At 42.4% G+C, this 22189-nt stretch overlaps 1 protein-coding gene across 5 annotated transcripts in view; it reads right to left on the reverse strand.

Moving 5' to 3' along the window:
• spryd3 (SPRY domain containing 3) overlaps positions 1–22189 on the reverse strand; it is a 45641-nt gene that overhangs the window by 16259 nt on the left and 7193 nt on the right. For all 5 annotated transcript variants that reach the window (XR_003840903.1, XM_029505688.1, XM_029505687.1 and 2 more), the window contains 2 exons: positions 22000–22188; positions 3665–3814 (listed from right to left, as the gene is read on the reverse strand). Coding sequence is in view for 4 of the 5 variants with exons in the window: in XM_029505688.1 (XP_029361548.1) it covers positions 3665–3814; positions 22000–22188 (339 nt within the window). In the remaining variant the exon portion in view is untranslated. The remainder of the gene's footprint in view (positions 1–3664; positions 3815–21999; position 22189) is intronic.

The raw sequence follows: 22189 nt of genomic DNA on the forward strand, positions 1-22189 counted from the left end.
AGACTGGTCCAGGCTGACCCGGAAACAGATCCGAGGAAGAAGAAGGGAATGAATGAATTCTACTTATTTGTAGGTCTTTGTGGCACTGACGTGAACGCCAGATGACCTGCTGTGACGGTTAGGATGGGAAGAGACTCGGCTTAAGGAAAGAAGTTGCAGAAGATTTGCAAAGTAAGGAAAAGCATGCAAAGTTGATCCTGCAGTCTGGAACCAGGTTAAACAGAAAGACAAAGGAAAGATCTGGCAGTCTGCTGCGTATTAATGAGGGGATTCTTGTTTATATTCAGGCCTGCTCTCCTAACACGGGATGCTACGTGAAAAGGAGCAGTGACTGCTGTTGAGTAAACAGTCATTATCCGAGCCCTTCAATTTGCTGCTTTATCACCTCTCCTGGACTTAAGTGTAATATCTTTATAATGAAACCCAGATGCAGAGAGAAATGCAGTGGAGCAAAAAGAAATGACAGGGGAACTCTGAGGAGGTAATGGGACCGGAGTTATCACCACTCAGGTTCTTTCTCACCCGTGGGAGCAACGTCTGTGTGTGTTTAACTGAGGGAATGTTCTGGTTTTGTTCAGGTCCGTCGCAGAATCTTCGTGTTGTTTTGTCTGAATGGGATTCACAAAAGAAATTATATTTGGGGTGTATAATGTGATTTAAAGGATTTGAATTTAAAACCTATTTTTGTTTGACAGGTCCTTTACATTCCTCTTCTTCTGGGGAGGCTTTGGCACCAACTCACAACCGCAGTACTTTTAGTGACTGCGGCTTCATCTGTGTGGGCTGATTGGCTGTGTGTGTGTGTGTGTGTGTGTGTGTGTGTATCTGTAACATCTGTAAATGTGTCTTTATGAAAGACTTTATAATTATCTATTTAGACATAATATTCAATTCTGTAATGTTATCTATTTAGTTTGCAGGATTTTTTTCTTTATCCAAGATAGAGAGTAATATTTTTATTATTATTATGAGTGATGATGCTGTTTGGGTCATTTGCAGGATTGTGTTTTTTTCAGTGGGGGGTGTATTTCTATTCAGTGCCTGTAAATGTCATGTGTGACTAACAGCAGATAGAAAAGGGAAGGACACTCTTTGTTTTTTGAATAATTCTATTACAGCCTTTTTGTGTATTATTGGTAATATTTGTGCACTTCAGGCGACATTTTGTCTTGTTTGTGTATGTACACTGATTTTAAAACTCACACAGCAGGTAATTAGCTGGCTCTGTTAGCCGTTAGCATGACCCGTTTCAGGTTTGGACAGATTTGCTGCGGCGCTCCGACTGGAGTCGCCAGGTGAATGGCTGATCTGCCTGGTATTTTGCATTCTAACAGTCTGGTCATCTGCTGTTACAGAATCTACACAACCTTGTGTTTGGAAAAGGTTGCATGAACTCAAACTCTGTGTCGGGAGCTGCCAAAGACAGACTTGAAATGACTTGAACAAAAAGCACTTTTACATTTACTCACTTGGCAGACACTTTTATCCCCAAGCGATTTTCAGTAAAGCCTCAGCTCGGTGTAAGTATTACATCCATCGGATAAGTGCAAAGGATTATAAAAGAAAGTGCAACAGAAGGCACACTAAGTGCCTGTTAGACATGTTTGGGTTTCAAGAGAGGAGGAGCCTGGTAGAGATGAGCTTCCAAGATCTTTTCAAGATAGAGATGGACGCTGCAGCTCTGATTGGATTCAGGAGTTGGTTCCATCATTGGATCAACAGATCAGAACGGGCTTCACTGAGTGCGCCTCGTCTGCTGGGAGACGCCAGGCGACATTTGTAGGAGGAACACAGTGCCTGATGAGGGCTGAAAGATTAAGCTCCAGTAGATGGTGCAGACCGAGGAGTCTCTGTAAAGGAGCATTAGTGAAGGTCGATTGGCCAGCATAACAGCATGGCGGTGCTTCTAAATGTTGGCTGTTGTAAAGAGGATGCAGAGGATATAACTGGACTTAGGCAACACAATGTGGGCTTGTTGTATCAACAATAAAACACACTCTTCAGTAGTAGTCTAAGAAATTGGTAGCAGCTTTTTTTAGCAACTGTGGCTGTCAGATGTCAGTTGCTCTGAGGACTAAATTTTAGAGGCTGTTTCCACAGATATTTCCAAGAACTGTTTTCTCCTGTTTTGAAAAATAGAGTCAGAACAGTTCACTTCAGCGGAGGGAAGGTTGGCGAATAAGACATCTGTGAAAATGGTAAGACTGCCAGTGTTACTCAATGTCTTACTGTAGGCATCGATTAATCTGTCCACAGAAAGCACATTCAGCTTTTAATGAGTTGCTAGTATTGTAAAATTCCACAGGTGGATGGAAATCTGTAGGTTGTGAAGGCCAGTCCTCTCTGCATCGGCGTCCCTCTGTTCCTGTTTTATATAAATTGCCTGCAGGACCTTGAAAGATGTTGTACAAGTTTAATCATTTATTTTGTTATTAAAAGGAGCAGAGTTCTGACCCTGGAATAGACAGTGTTGGGAGCTCTCCACAGGCCTTGGCTTTGGCAGTCACTAATATTTCACATTAATAACACGTTCGAGGTAAAACTTACAGGGTGCATAAAATTCACAAATCACCAACCTGTGCTGCTGAAGACAGAGCTGCACAGTCAGAAGAATAATATTAGCTGAAACGGTAACACAAATAGGTTTTATAAGAGAGTCCATCAATCAGAAAAGTTTAACCTCATATTTAAAAGCTTAGTGAGGAGGATTCAAATCAACCATGAGCCTAAATTGCTGCTTATACTGAGCCTCCTGAGAGCCGAGCGCTGAAATATTGACCCGCGTTTCACCCCCTGGTGTGTATCATTCTTAGTCAGTGCTCAAACATCTACAGGTTTGTTTGTTTTACTCTTCAAAGCGGGTCAACATGCTAATAGTCACTCGCAGAGCTGCAGCTCTAATGCAGAAATGGGAACCTTATGTGCATTCTTTGGAAAAAGAAATGAGGGCTCAAATGAGAGGTGTTAAAATTTCTCAAATTGTATTTTCCTCTTGGAAGTGTTTCATGTACCCAAAGCAGGCCATTAGATCCAAAGAGAGCGGCTAAGCTGCTGGCTAATGGGAGAGAAAATAAAGCTTATGACACTACAGCTGTTTACTGCGAGACAGTTTCACACAGTCTGTGTTCACTCCGACAGCCTATAGATGAAGCCGATCATCGGGGGGGTTATATATGCTCTCAACATCCCCTGGGCTCATTCAGTGAGGCTGCATAATATATGGCAGTGTGGAAAAACGGGGGAAGGAGCCAAATGAAAAACTAGAATTACCACCTTGTGGTTCGAAGTCTCCGCCAGCTCAGTCAAGTTGGAGGAAATATGGTTACGACCACCCGCCCCCCCCCGGCTCCTGAGTTACAGCATTAAAGAGTGTCCAGGAGGGGCTCTGGGGAACATATTGATGCCACAGTGACATGGACCTTTGATCATTATGTCATCACTTCATTCGATGTTTAATGTGTTGAAGTCAGTCATTATTAGTGAATTAATTGTTGAGTTATGGACAGAAATCTTGTTCCTTCTGAGTGGCAGAACCAAAGGGTGCATCCTTGAGTCAAAGAAGAAACTCCCCCCCAAGGTCTGACCCGGATATCAGGCCAGAGAGACACTGGGCTGTGTGTGTGAAAAGCTGTCAACAGTTTTATTATTTCCTGAGAAAGCTCACCCTTCGTGCCAGCCCCAGAGCGATGTAGCATTTCTCTCCAGCATCGATGATCTCCACCTCATAGTAGTGGCAGCGGGTGGTGAGCGGCTGGCGGGCCTGAGCCAAACCAACGTCCATGATACTCTTTCCTTTGCCAACGTACTCCAGGAGCTGAGGAAGGTCATAAACAGAGAGAGAGAGCGCGAGGGATGGTGGTTAACAACATTGAACACAAATATATTCATATGCCGACGTTGCTCATTCACCCCTGGAGTAATAAACGTGGCACACTGCCGGTACTGAACTGATCGACAATCAAACTGCTGGACTTCCACTCCATCCTGAACTTGTGTTTTTCATGTTGCAGAGTTTGAAATTCCTCTCTCCCTCCTGACATTACTGACAAAAATACATTTTATAATTTCAGGGTTGCAGCTGCTTTTAAAGGCAGAATTTCATTGTTTCTTCAGAGTAACAATAAAGGGATTTGAGATTTGAGATCTCAAACCACGTCCCCTCACACTCTTTCAATGTGGGAACTGAGAAGATTATTGTTAGTTTTGTGTTGACAGCAGCCAAACATTCATGTCTGCGGTTCTGTTGCGTAATCGAACTTTGTCTCAGTAAACCCAGTTGTTACTCTTATTTAATTGCACTTCTTTTCCATGTTGAAGCTTTAGTTAATTATCTTTTAAAGGTTTTTTTTGGGCAGTGTTCATGTTCGTTTGTTAGGGGCAGAGTGGGACCCCCTTTACTGCATGAAGAGGTCTGGGATTTGTACCAGCGACCTGCAGCCAGGGGCTCGATGTGCCCAATGTGGTACGCCCCTTATCCACTAGTCCATCGGGACACACCAAGCTTTATTCAGCTAGTGAGTGGGACAGTTGAAATTGAGATTGAGAAAGATGATCACAGCAAATCAAGCTTGGGCAAGATCCTGGGCCGGATACTGCTGCCGAAGCCAAGGACTTACCCACGCAAGCCGCTTTTCCCAGTGTGTCCTAAGCGAGTGGGCACCGTGATAGACTGAAACTTCCAAATACAATCAAGCCTCGCTGAACCGCCTCTGGTGACGTTTCTGCAAGTACGAACAACCACTCGAGACGGCAAGTACACTATCTGTTGATGGTGCAATTACTTTCAATTCTATTTTGGTCTTAAGCATCTAACAGGTGAAGATGGGCGGGTACAGGTGAGTAGGTGGGCAGCTAGGCAACCACAAAGCCTTTAGGCTGAGCAGTTTTTCCAACGAAACGTGAGTGCATCTGTGTGTAAATGTGTGAGAGTGTGCACAACGAGGAAAACACCCGCGGCTTGAAAGGCTTGGATGACAGACAAGGTGGGGGTGGACACAATTACTTCTGCATTAGGCTTTTGTGTGCGTCTGTAACACTACCTGGGTGACACACCTGGTGGGCACAACTATTCAACATCTTTGTCAAAAAAAAGTCAAGTGTCTCAATTAGGTTATTACCATTTTTGTTGTTCCTGTTGCTTAGTGATCCATCAAAGTGAAAATTACTCAGAACTGGAGTTGCCACAGTCGGAGTCTCTGGGCTCAATGATGGAGTTCCTCTGTAGCTATGAATTATATGAGACATATACTTCAGTAAATCAGAAGCGATCACCAAGAGATGATGTTGGTTGAACCATTCCAACTGTGCTCACATCCATACAGGGGGGATTTTGGCAGATGTCTCCAGGAAAAAGTTAAATTCCCATATTTCATACTTTTCTTGAAGGGTTGATATTGACGATTGAACTACAGCAGATTTCAGAGCAGCCAAAGTCCCTGAAGTCCCGACGGCTGGTTTTAAGGCTCACATTGTGAATCCAGACTGGGAGCATGTCTCTGAGACTTTCACTGCATTAATATAAAATCTGGACCTGATTTACAATCAGAAACCACATTAGGCTTAAACACAGAAGTGTATCAAGGGAGCATCAAACAAATGATGGCTTTGTGGAGTCCTTTGACAATTTTGTGGTTGACGATGACTAAATTTAAACCTATTTGGTTCCAGGTTGTTAATGTAAATCAGAGCTTTTAGAAAGACAGCAGCTGACTTCAACCTCAACCAATCTCTCTCCACGAAGCATCAAAGAAAACGTAAAAAATATCAGAAACAACAACATTTAAATATTAACTCTGGAGTCTTGAGCAGAACTCTTCGTGGCTCCGTCCATGTGCATGTACATTCCTGGTTGTATGAGGTAAACAAAGCGGCAAAAACCACCACAGGGTTCATTTAAGGACAAACAGTTCATCTGAGAGCTGAAACTCTTGTTGGCATCCAACTGCAGCTAAACTGATGGTTCCTAAGTGGAAGAGCTTCAATTACTCAACTCAGATTTCTCCCAAAATAAGAGCAGACAGATGCCTTGAGGTGATCACACCATATGAAGAGCAGACTTGGCCTTAAAGACCGTTAAATGAACATCTGTGGCTACAGGGATGTAATTGCAGCATTACTAGTTGTCAGTCTGGTTAATTAAAATTAGACACTTTGTGTGAAGATCGATTCTGGCAATCTGAATGCGGTTAGACCTGGACAGCACTAACTTTATGTTCAGGCTTAAAGCTTGTGACTGAAAACAAACATTTGGTATCGGTGGATTATTAACCAACAGGAAAATAAATCATTGTGTCACATTGCGAACAACGAGAGTTGCTGTTATTGTTCTGCATTTTTAAAGTGATGGATCCAAGAAAATCTCTTCAAATCCAGATTTCCTGCTGGTTTCTCTTTAGCCGCCCCCGTCTCCGTTCCAGATTGTCCTTTCGGGTGTTAACTGTGTCTCATTAACCTGCTGCACTTTCATGCCTGGACAGCTGCTTTTCTTCGGGGAGGAAAGGGGGGGAGGTTTGTGATGAGCACTCAGTCACACCTTTTTTTGTTGCCTCTTGCTGCTGAGTAATGGAAGGAGGAGAGAGACGAGAGGGCAGAAAAAAGAGAGACGTAGCCTTGAGCGAAGCATGTCTCACTGAGATAGCTGACACTCTTTCTTTCTTGCTCTCTCGCTCCTGTAATTCTGGTTGCTGAGAATGGTGATGTTGGTGTGCGAGGCCATGTTTTGTTGAGTGGCTGCCTGGGAAACAGATGTAACGCCCAGAGAGCGGCCCTGCCAGCTTCCTGTCACACCTAATGGGGGAACTTAAGAAAAAGGTGAGACTGAAATTTTGACTCTTGCTCTTCATTATGTGCTTCACACTTGTCAAACACTTCCCAATAAAACGGCTGCTTACTTTTTTTTCTTTTACTGTATTTATATTTTCATGGTGTTTCTTCATGTGTTACTAATTGTTTTTCATCATCTTGTGGTTTATCATAAAAGCACATTTCTCTCAAAGAATCTTAATTTGTGAATTTAAAAACTACAACACAGGCAGAAAGATGCAAAAGGTCCAGGTAAGACGTGCCACTTTGGGAAATATATGATTCGGCCTCGTCCTTGGAACAGAGGCTGCTCTAATTCATCTCTCACTCAGCTTGGATGCCCTCCAGTTGCTAAATCTGACTCCATCAGTCACTGTTTTGTGCACAGGACAGCTAAGACAAATGTCCTAATGGACAGAAAATCACCAGGATAACACCATAGCAGGCTGCAGCCACTCTGTGACTGCACTGTGTGCTAAAAATCACTCCACCAAAACCATGCCATGACTTACATTGTGTTTCTGTTATACTGAAGATACCATGAAGTCAGTTCAGACACCTGAAAACATCACGTTCTTTTCTGAATTTATTTAAATGGGGCTGAATTTCAAAAAATTCTGCACAAGCTATGAAACCGATGTGTTGGCCAGAGTTTTGGATGCCTAATTGGTCTTTTTTTATGTACACAAACTCATTTTCAAAAAACCACCGATAATGTGAAAAAGGGAGTCAAACACAGGAGTGAAATGCTTTGATTGACAAAAATAACAATATCATACAGCTAGCTGAAAACATGCAGATGTACAGATGACAAATCAACAAAAACCAATTAACTCAAAAAAGGCTGAAAATGATTTAGTCTTCTTCAATAATAACATTGATAAAATGTGAGTTTTTGGACCTTCTGGTTGTGAGCCAACCATGCTAGCCACTGCAGTGCCATCCCACTGTTCATCTTCACAGAACTTATATGATTTGACTTGAATTCATTTAATTTTCACAGCATGTAGACTGTATAAATTCAGATCTGTTCTGCTGTTTCTCACACTTCTGGTTCTTCTGTTACTGTCGGTCCAAACTGTCAAACCTGGATCAAGCTCTGGAAACAGACAGCGATGCCATTTGATCGTCTTTTTGTCCCTCATCAAACTCGACTGAATTTGTGAACTCATAGGTCGCCGCCTCAAACATCTTATTTGCTCAGTGAGCAAAGAGTTGAATATGTGGGCTAATTTTTTAGTAATTTCCTTCCAAAACAAAACGCTCACTCATTATGAAACTTGTTCAAACGTGTAACGCGTCGCATGATATCACTAGTGCTTTCAGCGGGACTGACATCGTTTAACTGGGCCAGAATGTTCAAAGAGGCACTTTGCACCAAAACGATATGCAAAGTCAACCTGTAATTACCATCGCACTGTAAGTGAGGTGGAGTTCAGCGAACAAGTATTTACTGTTAGAAGACAGGATGATAATTGCCTGGATGCATGCGGCACGCCTCACACCTCACAGCAACACTGCAGCACAGTGAGTAACGAGCTTCCCGCCGCTCCAGAAACAAACCCTGGAAACGCCGAGCCAACGCGCCCACAGGAAGTATTCCAACCCTTTTTCATATCTTGTGATGCTGACGCTTCATGAAAACGTCACTCAATGTAAAGTCCCATAATGACAAAGCAAAAACTGCACGCCTGGATTTTGGGATTTTTTCTGCCCTCCTGAAGCTCTGAGTGGTCGCACAGGGGCCATTGATGGCAGCAATTTTTATGGTGGTGGTGGGGGCAGCTGTCACTCCACAGTTCAGCGTTATCTGCATTAGTTGACCTTTCTGCATCATTCAGGGTCGCTGTCGTGTCGGTTGGTGAACCTTCAGCTCCGTCTGAGGTATTTTTGTTTTTGGAGGATATCTCTTTCCCTCAACCCTCCCCAGCTTCCTTCTCTCTGCCCCTGAAGACATGCCCACACCTTGGATCTACCCCCAGTTAGTGATGGGTGTCTGGTTTCCTCCATGCTTAATTAGAAATGATATCAAACAGTTCAGTTTTCCTTTCTTCAGAGCAGACATCTTGATTCTTACAGTCTGAGAGTCCTTCAGATGCTTTTTCCAATCAACCAGGATGATCATCAGTTTCTGGGTCACTTTGCTCACTGACCCTCAGTCCTCATTCATATGCAGTTCTCTCCACCTCTTCTGATCTGTATCATGATAAACCGTTGGACCTTGTGGAGATGGTCAGTTGCCTTTCAATGCGTTTTTTTATTACGTTTTATTTGACATATCCTTGTGATGACTCAGATAAACGCAAAACGTTCTTCTGACCTTTTTCAGCTTTTCTTTTTTCTCCTGGGATGCAGATGAAGTCGCTCCCCACTGTGTCTCAGATTGTGTTTCAGGTATCACAGCAAAATGTCTGAATACTTCAGTTTTTCCTTACTGCTGATGAGAGAACCACGACAGGACAAAGAATGTCACTGATTTAAACACGAGGGGGAAAGGCGAAGGGGTGCACTGTCTGCAGTCACCTTTTAGATTCACTCAAATGCTCCTGTGAGATTTCCGTTGGAACCTGTGAGAACCGAGAACCCACACTGTTGCCCTTCACTGACACCTCATCACTCACTGGCCATGTGGAGCTTTCATCACCTTTTAATACACTCGATTTATTATCACCATTACCACTGCTGGGAAGATGTTGCCCAAATTAACTTGTGGCTCCAATGCCAGCAAGAACTGCCACCGGCACTGATTTATTTGGACAAAGTCGTAAAGATTTACGGTTTCACAAGAACAGTGCGGAAAAACACAGCGTTACTCTTGGATGAGAGTTAAGCAGAACCAGAGAAAGAATGCCATGTAAAGATGAAAAGATATGTCGCTAGAAAAAAACCCAAAACATTCAGTTATAAGTCATGGTGCCAAAATTTTGTTGCAACGCTGGTTCAAAACAGTGCACAGGTCTTCTAGAAGTGTATAATTATAACTGGAGAAAAACTGAGGACAGCCAGGTTTTCCTAACACGAATGTACAGGTAAAGTTTTCACTCATAATCTGTGCGTATTTAACAGGTTTTCTGAGGCAGCGGCCAACGTCATTACACACGGTTCAGTGGGGGATTTGCCAAATATCACAAAGTTCAGGAAAAACGTAGGCTAGTGATGCTGAAACAGGTTTGGGTTACAGGCAGTGTGTCTGTGTGTGTCGCTAACAAACGTGTTAAATACATTCCATCCTCATAAAACATAAGCTAAGCCACATCTTTTAATTCTTGGGCTCCACCAGAGCGGCTCAGCTTCAGTCAGACTTAACTAATGGAAATATATCTCATACTGTCTGTTATTCAGTTCATCAGTTCAGTCTTTTTTTGTCGTTGTTTACGCCTCCTTTCTTCTGATTGGCCAGCTTGTGAATAGCCCCGCCCACAGATCAGCTATAAAACTGGACAAAGACACTGCGTCTGAAAAGTGAGGCCAAAGGTTAACCTTCATTCTATCTATATTGACCATCAGAATTTTCTAAAAAGAAGTCAGACTCTGTTGAAGTCTATGGGAAAATGTCTGTCCTCCTCCCTGATGAGTTTATGGTCTCAGTCTCTAATTTACAGTCTTCCATGCAGCATGATGTTAATTTCTTTAATGATGCTCCATTTAGATGATGGGTTAGGGATCTTCAACTCATTACCCTGTCCAGTTCCCCAGACAAAGGCGGGGTCAAGGCAGGTTGCCACTTGGAAATTGATTGTAAAAGCTAACATCAGCCTGATTTCCCATCTTTTGCCTGCATATTTTAATTAATCCTCCGATTTTTGAAAATTGTCAGACTGGTACTGTTGGGATGTCAATTGTCTGCGGTGTTTCAGTTTGTTATAGAGATGTTGTCTGGATGTTCAAAATTCAAGTCAATGAATGAAACATCGAAACAGAAGGTGTCAAAAGAGAAGAAAACAACGGATGCAGTTCAGTTCAGTCATTTTCTGAAAAGTTTCAAGTAATTTTCATTTGATTTCATCAATATTACAAAACCAACAACTTCCAGTACAGATTCTGTCTCTCAGCTGAATCTGACGTATGTGACCAACATGAAAAAACATAAATACATTCTGTAGACAGTCGGGCAGACAAACATTTAAATAAAAAAAAAGAAGAGTGGATTACAACCTCAGGCTGGATGAATAACACACCGCGACAGTTTCCAAATTACATCGTCCACTTCCAGTTAAACGTGAGCGGAGCAGGAGGTTCGATGTGGAGCATCCATGTGTGGTTCAAATTTACGTCCCCACAGACGGTACATGTGTGAATACAGCTGCTTATGTAAACACCCAGAGCAGCATAAACAACTATGTGGGTGTCCAGTGTTCCTGTTACTTTTGAAGGATCTACTGTGTGGCCCTTCGGTGGCACTTCCCATGTGTGGAAAGTGTAACGTGACAGATTTGGACAAGTAAAATCCATATTATGATAAATGCATTACATGGACAACTGGAGGAATTATATTTGAGGAACAGATCAGACAGAGCGTACACTCAGGTTAGTGCATTTATCTCCACAAACACATTCAAAACCAGTAAGGACATGCCGAGCACTGCAGGTGAACTTAGAAGCAGATGTTACCTAATTTCATGGTTCAGTGTTATATACGATTACAAAACTGTTTAATATTCACTATTGAAATTCCACAAAAAAGTGACAAACTACATTTCACTTCTTGTTTGAAATTGTGGCTGTTAATTAAGTAGATACGACTTCTCTACAGTATTAACAACAGACCCACTCACATCAAAAGCTTCGTATCCCACCTCCAAAGACACACGCACACACACAAAGCCACCCTGTACAAACCTCCAGGGAAATTGAGCAAACAACCAGTTGTGTGTGACAAAGCTGCAAATAAATGAGTTGCATGATACTGTGGACTTGAAAGGGCACTTGCACACAGATCTGTCATCTGAGAGCGCTTTAATGCCTCTGCAAATATATTTTAAATATTATCGTGATGTATATGTGTAATGAGAAAGGAGAAAAGTGAGCCAGCGACAGAGAAACGAAGAGAACAAAACAGAGAAGCAGTGTCATTGAGGTGAAGCAGAGTTTTTAAAATGAATTACTCTTCAGGGTTAAGAGGTTTAAAACAGAAAACAGATTGTGAGGTCAACCTTTGAACCAGGTTTCTGCAGTCAGGGAAGATTGTTGAGGGTGAATATAGCACTAAGAAAGTTGATCACATGGTCTTCTTTTCACGTCAATGAAGAGACAAAATGACAAAAAAGAAACAATTCAGTGATGAACATACGGTTGTTAGTGTAACACTTTGCTCCAGCTAAACAACAACAACACAACGGGTAAATGGGAAAACACAGAGCAGTACAAAGTTTCAACTGTTTCATGTCTGATGTAGTCCAAAAATTCCTCAAAATGTAATTTAAGGGGAGCTGTGAACACACTCAATCTCCAATTATTATGGTGGTGACTTTAACTAACATCACTATCAGAAAGTATGCATGGACAGAGACAGAATAGGCGGCAGAATGGTGGTGTGTTTTTGTTGTTTCCTGCTTATTTATTTATTTTTGGAGCCAGAAGTTACTGTGAGATGTTGGAACTCTAACTCGGGTTGAGACTACCAGTTATGAAACTTCTTATTGGCTATTAATTTTCTTTAATATGCGTTGACACGGGGGGGGGGACTAACCTGATTGGTCGAATTTGCAGTAACTGGGTAAAAGGGCTGATAATGTGATAACAGCCCCATATTTAGCTTCCCCAGGTGGAAGTGCCCACAGAAGTCAGACGTTAGTGATCTTTTGTGACCGGTTAAAAATGTAATTAAAATCAACTCTGCTCGTGATTCTCCCTTTTTTGGTCCTTACTCATATTTTTGCTGAGACTTTGGGACCACTGTCACGTTGGATAATCGCTCTCCCTCCAAGCTTCTCCACACTGACAGTCCTCTTTTCATTCACTCTTTTGTTGTGTGCTGCCCTTGAAGCACCATCCTGCCTGGCCGTGGTTTGGGTTGATGGCACGATGACAGCTGAAATCAGACACTGATTTACAAATCAAATCCTAATTAACAGTTATCTTTGGCAGGATTCCCTTTGTCCTCTCGGGTTAACTAGAAGGGTCATCTTGTCTGACGCAGGTCCAGGCCCAGGTGCAGGCCCGGCTCTACTCAGCCCATCCACTTTCCTCGGATTAAGTTCTTCCTAGTTTCCTCTTTTCTCACGCTGTTCAGGTCAGGGAAGCGGAGCCAACCACGATGGTGCCAGTATGAGGTCTGAGAGGTTGTGACCACAACAGCTTGATGGGAAAGTTGTGAACTTTCATCCAAGAGCAGTGTCATATTGGGGATTCATGTCTATTGTTCCCAGAGGAAGGAAGGAAGCAGGCAACTTTAGAGGGGCGTTGGTACTACAGCTGGCTCTGGCAACTGGAAAAGAGACGACTAGAAGTGGAGCAACGAGGATTATTACAATCCTGATAATGACTGCTGTGGTCCAAACCCGCGTACGGATGAAGCCGTGACAGAAGAGATTTTCAGACTCGATACTACGACGTGGAGCCAACTTAAAAAACTTTTCAACACGTCTGCAGCACTAAGAAACGTGTCAGAGGGTAGGACGCATACATCCTGCAAAGTTTTAATCTCCACGTGGAGGGGAACAGTGCAGAGGGGAGGGGCAGGGGGAGCAAACGTGAGATATGGGCCGTTTGGAAGCGTCGCCACACTTGGGGAAAAACGATAACTGCAGAGTCAGGTGCCATCCACTTAGCCGTCGAGCCGCTCAACCGCAGCTGAGGGGATTAAGCTGGTGGGCACAGCGACTGCTGTGACAACAGGAGGCAGAGGATTGGAGACCTGTGTTCATACTGCACTGCACGTACGCAGCAGAAAGCCAGCCAAATTTGTCCTCTCAAGAAAAACACCAGAGGAGGAGCATGAGGACAAAAAAAAAAAACAAAAAACATTAACACATTATATTGTGTTGCCGAACACATCGTCACCTGAAAGTCCTCACAGAAGGAGATAAAATAAACTTTTCTACATGATTCATTAATCTTTTACTTATTGCTGCAACATAACTTGATTGATGCAAAATATCAACATCAAACATCTTCTCCGATAACTGCAGCTTCGTTTGTCATGTGTGCCACAACTTTATGCACCAATGAACATGTCATGGCATGTTTCCCTTTCTATAGTTGGAGTAGTAAAACTGGACTAAATACTAAAATACAGAATAACTACACTCTCAATCACAGATTTAGTAGAATCTAAAATAATGTAAACTTCATAATTAGGGCTGAACAATCTCCAAAGTGCAGGAGCTGTAGAAATCATGTGTGCTGCCATTTTTTGGTAAAGGTGAATCAATTTGTTATTTTGCTGTGCACCACAGGTATGGAGGTGCCACAAAATCTGAAAACACTTTCTGTTTGGTGTGAAAATGAAATAAAATAAAAAAGAAGCAATCAAATTGAAATTGAATCCCATATCACAGTATCTGCAAAAATGATGGCAATGTGTTTTGTTTAGTTTTATACGGTGCAGTCCTCTTAATAAGAAGTTAAGTTATAGATTACATATAAATCACTACAGTAATGGAAAAGTTTTATTTCAGATTTAAGACAAATGTGTCCATCAGTGAGGACAATAACAGTAAACAGAACAATACTGATGGCTAGATTTTTAATACGTCCAAAAAACAAGCAACTGAAGTTGAAGAATGATTGTTTCTGTTTTCAGCGGGTGGAAGTACCCACGATACAACTGTTTTTAAGGAGAGGAGTTGATGTGACTGGTCATGACTGACTCATTCCAGACTCAAACACACCCGTTGATCATGCTAATGGATTCTTTTAATGCCACCTCGTTTCCAAGTGCGCTGCGCGCTCCATCACAAAAATACAGAGAGACGGCTGTCACAACAACAGCACACATGACTGCATTTGGCGTTCTCCACTCTTATACACTAAAATAGAGCTCTCCGTAAGTGCACTATTTTTAGTGTTTATGCCGTTACAGTGCATTCCTAAGTTTCACTTTCATTTTGCCTAAAAACATCTATTTACATAAAAACAGCGTTGACCACCGAGGCAGCGTAACTACAGATGTAGCTGAAATGACAGAATCGTTTGAGCCAACTGGTTTTAACATTATATCTGTGTCCTACTGTTTGTTTTTATATAAGTGAATTTCCCAAAAGGTCTCATTGGCATGTTTTTCTATAGCTTTGGTTTCTTTGTTCACATTCACTTCCATCTGACCTGCTCTCCTGTTGGTGTCCAGCCAGCAAACTAATATTAGAATATATTTAGTATTATTAATATGAATGCCATACAACATACAACTAGTTGGGAGTGGGACAAGAGTTTGTGTTTAGTATTTTATCATTTTGAGCCTGATTGCACGAAGTGCTAGTTATTTATTTTTGTGATACAACATCATTTAATGCAGTTAAATTATAGTGTTGCGTAAAATGCTAGTAAGGGACTTGGTTAAAAACAGACATTCATTACATTATATGTATTACCAAATGAAGGAAAATGATCAAACTGTTAAGAGACACATCTTCAATTTAGTTGGAACATCATTTAAAAGATTTAGATCAACTGACAATGGAAAGTTTATTTTAATTTTGCAGAATGACAAAGCTAAAGACAAGCAGAAGGCTCAAAGAGGACCATGAAGATGGGTTTTCATTATCCAGAATAAACGTCCTTCAGATTAGTGATTAAATGAAACAATCTGAGAAAAACAAAATAAAGAATGACTGAAATGAAACGAAGGAGGCCGCAGTGAAAGACAGCATAAGAAGTTCCCAACTTCACCGGAGCAATTTCAAAGACACAAATGTCATATTCGATGTCAACACACTGAGAAGAGAGTAGGTACGATGATAGTGGGCAGAAATCTAGGATCAGATACTCACCTATCTAAACAGGAGTGGCCGACCCCTCCGCCCCCCCAACTGCAATGTAAACAGTTCACAAAGGGAACGACTGAGGTGCAGACAAGTCACTACCGTCACCATTGTGCTCATCACATTCTGCGGCTTTGCACTTCTCAGTATTGCCTCATCAAAAGCATACCAGTCAGAAAAGTAATTTATCTTGCAGCAATCTTTTCCGTCACCCTGTTTTTCCTCCCCCCTCCTTTTAACCGTAAGGACAGCTATCATCCGGCGAAGCCATTATCCACACTTATCAAACAGCGACGTGTAAAAACTATTCCACTGTTTTGCCCAAATACTTGCAAGGTGCAACTGGGTGAAACAAACCACAGAGCTGTTAGAGGGTGTAATTCATTTATGGCAACCCAACGATGGATCTGTAAGCCGTCGGAAAAACCTCCACGGCTGGAAACGTCTAATGAAGGACACACCGGTGAGAGACGGAGGGAGAATATTTCCATGTGTCTTTATACTCCTCACAGCTACAAGCCTGTTGAAATACATATGAGCTCAGTATTGATGGAGGAAGGAGGAAAAGGAAAGGTGAGAGGGGACAAGGATAGAGGAAGGGAATAAATGGAAAAGGAGGCTTGGACTGAGGAGAAGTAAGGAGAGAAGAGCCACAAAGAAGGTGCAGAAAAAAATAGAAGCAAAGGGATTTGGAGTCAAGGTAAGAGGAAAGGAAAAAGGACAGAGGAGGAGAGAGTTTTCAAAGCCACTTGGAAAACTTGATGCGAACTCAGAGACTCAGACTGGTTCAAACCACCCAGTAAAGAACATTACGAGTCAAAACCAACACAGATTAAGTGAGACCACCGTGTGTCCCACAAAATGTTCTGGTGTTGAGGACTAATCTTACCTCATTCTAATCCTGCTCCACAAACACAACAAGACAAACCTCCTCTTTCCCTTCACTTCTCCTCCTCTATTTTCATTTCCTGTTCTTTCACTTGTCGCTCCTCAAACCAAACGTTCTGTCTTTTCCAGGAAGCAGCTACTGTTACCACTTCTTCCCACACCCTTCCCCAACTTCAGGGTGGACTCGTCAGAACTTGATGACCTTATCAGCTTGAATATTATCACCAGCTTATAACCCTAACAATGATGGCGTTCACATTGTGGATCTGGAGGCTAACAGTTGCTTACTCATGAGGGGAAAGTTCAGAAATAAAAAAGAAGTGAAAAAAAAAAATCACTGCTGGACTGTTGAGCTGACCAGGCAGCTGAGCGCTCCAGCTGTGAAAACCTCCAACCACATGAGAAAGAGTAAAAGATTCCTTAGAGTCCCGTTACTCCACTTATTGAATTTTTACAACCTGGTGGACTGCCAGCCACTTGGCGCTCGCAACACGTTTCGTGCCATTGCTGGTCTCCGGTCCAGAAAAACATTAAAGAGAGAGAGAGAGAGAAGGAGCAGAGAGCGAGACGGCTGGTTGAATCATCCGCTTCACCCACTGTAATCTGCTCCGACCTCTCCACTGTATGTGTGTGTTTGTCTTTGTGTGTGGCAGATGTTTGTGTGTGACTGCGGACAGACACGTTTATCACGCAACCACATAGGGGAGCCACACGCAGCCAGGCCTTCATCTCACCCTGCGTCAATGAAAGACCTGCCTGAAGTCTTGTGGTTACTTTTTGATGTTGAAAGTTGGGGGGCGGAGGGGGCGGAGGGGGCGGAGGGGACGGGGGACGAGGGGCCGCGATGTGAGCTCACACCTTGACACAGAACAAAGGTGTTACAGTTCACTACAGTAAAGTGGTGGGAACGCAGTATTGTGATGACAAAGTTGACGACAATGAGCTCCATTCACGTGGCCGATACCAACCACCTGAATCATATTTTAGTCTGTCTGAGAAAACAGCCCCCAACCCTCCACCACCCTCCCACCCAGCAAAGAGGCCAAATATCAGTCGGTATTAATCACTGTGTAACACTCCAACTTGGCCTGAAACAAAGGTGGAAAACAAAACGTTGTTTTACAAAGTCACTAATCAGCACTTTCGGTGGTATTGCTGGTTTGGTTTTCTGGGAAAAATCTCCCAACTGTCAGACGGATCAGACATTCAAGGCGGAACACCTGATTTTTCTTCCAGCGCCAACATCAAACTCGCATTCATGGTTTGGGGGAAATGTCTAAACAACGAGTGGATGGATTTGGGCGAAGAAATTCATTTTCACACAATATTCCCATCATCCAGCTCTGCTGTGCGTGTGCTCATTATACTAACAAGCTGCTCCTCTGAAGCTGCCGTAGGACCAGCAGAGATTAGGGAGTCTGATTTATGGAGGATCTTCAATATGTGCCAGGTTATTTTTAAGGCCTGAAGGTGAAGAAGAGACCAGGAAGAGGAGGTCTGGAAACAGGACGACAACATCGTCTACTGAGACGCAGTCAGCCTTTAAATGCAGCCTCCATGAGAGAGCCCCTGAATCAGGACACAGCTTAAGCTATTAAGTTTCATGATACCAATTTTGTTCTCTTTTGCAAAGCTTGAACCGCACACATTAGCAACCAATGTTGCAAAAATCAACAGAGATTATTGAAAAGAAAATAAAAGCTCTGCCTGCCTAAATCTTGGAATCGTGCCGCCTCCATGGGTTTCCCTTTCACACACCCAGCCTGCCCCACCAACTATTTGTTTTTTTTCTAATCCAGCAGCCAGCTAACATACAGTTTGTATATTCAGTGTTAAAAACAGGAGCCAAACACTCACTGTGATTTGTGACTGAATCCACCTTAGTCTTGGCAACATAGGAAATAGCCCCAGGCAAGTGATGGATGCAGAGAGAAAAATAAAATTACTGGGCACTCTCTTCACACCCTGTTCTTCCCTTGTGACTTACAAAATCAGCACACAAAAGAGAATACACAATGTTTACACATTACAAAGAAAAAAATAAAGAGAACCTAACTCTCCATAATCGTGTTGTTTTCTTTCAGTAGCTAAAATGGTCCAGTGACTGTTGTGTTTCATCCAGCTTTAATGCAAGAGGCCTTAGTAATTACCAAAACATGGGCCTTTCCTACAGTGATGAGTAAAAGCACTTGATGTTAAAAAAATAACTAAATAAACAGGAACTGCTAGTTGCCGATCATGAATTCAGCCTTTTTATTATTATTATTATTATTATTGCCAGCTCTGGAACAAAGACCACTTCATCAAGGCCTCCAAAGCAAAACTTTCCAAACCAATTTTCTATAAATACAAAATGTGACCTTATCACATTGCTACATCTCCTGATCAGAAACTGCTCTGATCTGACACAGCTGAGAAATCACAAACCTGATCAGGCTTGCAGGAGGTAATTACTGTGAACAGAAAAATAAAACCCGCTAAACTGCAATGCAGCCCATTAGTCACATTAGTCCCATAATAATGCCCCTTCGGAACAGACACTTTTCATTTACTGTCAGCTTCGTGTCGGAGAGAAGATTTAATGAACTGTGTCATCATTTATGTGTCTAATTTATCATGTTGACGTTTCCAATTCTTGGACCTCTTTTGCCATTTATGTAAAGATTGTGGGCAAAATATTACAACACCTTTCATTATAATCAAGTCAAATACAACACCACCACAAATTACAGCCTTAAACGGACCATAAAAATAGGACGACATAAATTAAGTTGTGTTTAAAAGGTCATTACAGTGCACTGTAACATGTGATTCAGGTGTATTTTCTTTCTCTGGTCCATAAACAACATTAGATCATCTGTATGACTCTTTGAACGGCACTGATTGATATAAATTGCTCAAAAAAAGATTCAGGGAGTGCTTAAGTCTCTCAGCAGATCTTAATTACCTAAATATTCAGGATGTACACTGAATAATTAAAACATGATACCAAAATCATCAACCTATTGAAGGCTGGTTTCACATTCACTCTGAAAAGGTACATAAAAAAAAAAGCTCCAGCCCACAATGTGAGTCAGTGTGTCAGCATCAGGAAATGCTCGTGATGAGTTGGCAGACCGGGTCCTGGGGGATTTCCTCCAGACTTGGATCAAGGCCTCAGTGAGATCGCGGACAGTGAATGTACTGGCACCAGTACATAAAGTCTCAGAGGGGCTCGGGTCGGGGGAACATGAAGGCCAGTCAGCAGCATCAATGCATCGGAGACCAGAAGGGAACCCGACTCTTTCACACACCTGTGAAGAGAACATTGTGCCTAAGAAGACCTGCCAACTGTCCTCCGGCATCACACCACTGGTCTGTCAGTTCTCTTCTTGTTCCTCTTTCCATGAATAAGCAGGTATCTTGGATGCTTCTGGGCTGATGCCCATCTACAGCCCTGTCCAGCTCTCTCTGTCTAACAGCCAATCTGCTGCCGATTGCCCTTCTGACTGTTGGAAGAAACAGCAAAGCTTCTTGCAACTGCACATGGATCTGCCATCATGGAGGAGCTGGACTACCTGTGCAACCTGACTGGGCTGCAGGTAAGGCCTCATGATACCAGTAAAGCAGTAAAGACAGAGCAGTTGTCTGTGGTAATCATTTCTCCTTGAGTTGTCTCCATCGCATCTGATATCACTTGTAATTTGCACCAAAGCATGTGAAACTGACTCACAATCGCTTGTGTTTCCTGGACAGATCTATAAAGACCTTTCAGTGACTTGGCGTGATGATTAACTGTTCCCACTTCCGGATGTTGTCCATGATACTCTGGATCACCTCAGCCAAAGTAGAATGAGAATTTCCCCAAAGGAATCATTCATTAGAGAAAATGCCATAAAAACTCAACCCTCAACCAGGTGAAGAGAGACCAACAAAACCAAAAAGGAGAGTCAGTTTCCGCTAGCATTAGTAGAAACACAACTGTGTGTGTTGGCGTGTTTTTGAGTGACAGAACAAGAGAAAAAACGAAGGCCGTGTGTTGTGTGAATGAGGTTTAATTATAATTTATTAGGTTTAATTGCTGTGTAATGGTATGATAGGACAAGACCATTATGAGTGTAATTAAAATGATTACAGTGTGGCAACTGTTCTGCCACATCCAGCAACCAGAAGCTGATGGAGGAGCTTCGATGGTATTTATATCTCAGATCGGTCTATGAGCCTGCTTCTGTTCCGAAGATCTGAGGGGAGATTTGCCAAACTGTTGCATAATCTCCAACTCTGATGAAGCAAAACAGGAATGAAAGACAGACTGTCTGTTGTTGACTGTCAGCGTCTGTTGTTTAGCTTGTTGCTGAACCTTATGCCTACAGAGCTCGGAGGGGGGCAAAATCTGAGCTGATGTCATGAAGCGATCTGCAAAAACACTCCAAAGGTGACCCAATCCAGCCAGGATGGCGCGATCACACAGCCACCGGGACGAAATGCTTTCCCTCCAGCATTAAGTACAGTTGTCAACAGCGAGGGATTAGTGAAAGAACAGGCAGGTGAATGATCTTATAAGAGCACAAAACAAATACGGGGAGCTGGCAACAGCTGCATAACTACAGAGAAGATCCAATATAATCCAGAGAATGGACCTGCTGGAGAAACACAGGACACACGTCCATCCAGTCCTCAGAAATATAATTACCGGCTGGAATTCAATTCAACTAACTATTTACAACTACTATAGCAGCGAAGGGATTCATACAATAATCATTTAGTGAAGTGAGAAAATTACAAAATTACACAGTATTATGTTCTGCTGTAAAGTCTTCTATCTTGAGAAAGATTTGTTTGCTTTTCTGACTGAAAAGAACCAACGATTTCTGGATCGTTGATGTGGTTATTTTTCTATTTTATTTTTTTTATTTTACATTACACAGTCTAAATTAGACTATCACACAACTTCAAATCAAAAACAATCAAATACTACGACTCTCTCTCTGTCCTCATCATCAGGCATCTCTAACTCCTGAGCAACACCTGTCGTTATCATTCTTTATTATTAGTTAGTTATTAATGGTTGATAAAACCAGCAACTAAAGATTATTACAGATCAGTTTAGGCCAAAACGCTCAACACAAAGCTCTAAGTTGACTCTAAAGTATCTGAAGCTTTCACCATTCTCTGTCTGTATGCACTCTGTAAAAAGCCTTGAGATAATGCATTTTGTGATTTAAATTGAAACTTTAAATTTTAATGAAATTATAATTATTATTTAAAAAATCCTACTTGGAACAACATCTGCCTGAAGCTAGTACCATAATGCAGCTGTTTAGAGGTCAAAGCACCGCAGCCAGTATTCCAAATGAAGACTCTGCGAACGAAGATTATTCAACCATGACAGAAAAGTCGGCGCTCTTACCGTTCCGCTCACTCTGACGTCATACAGCCGACCCCAGTCGTCTTCGTGGCTGTCCACCATCATCATGCTGTCGTCCTCCTCCAGGAACCACTCAGCCTGCAGGTCGACCTTCACCTCCTCCCCTATGGAGTGCATCCCGACAGCGGGGAACAGCCCCTCCGCCAACACAGGAACCTCCACTGAGCCGACC

Source organism: Echeneis naucrates, chromosome 7, assembly GCF_900963305.1.
Source record: "Echeneis naucrates chromosome 7, fEcheNa1.1, whole genome shotgun sequence".
NCBI classification, from domain to species: domain Eukaryota; kingdom Metazoa; phylum Chordata; class Actinopteri; order Carangiformes; family Echeneidae; genus Echeneis; species Echeneis naucrates.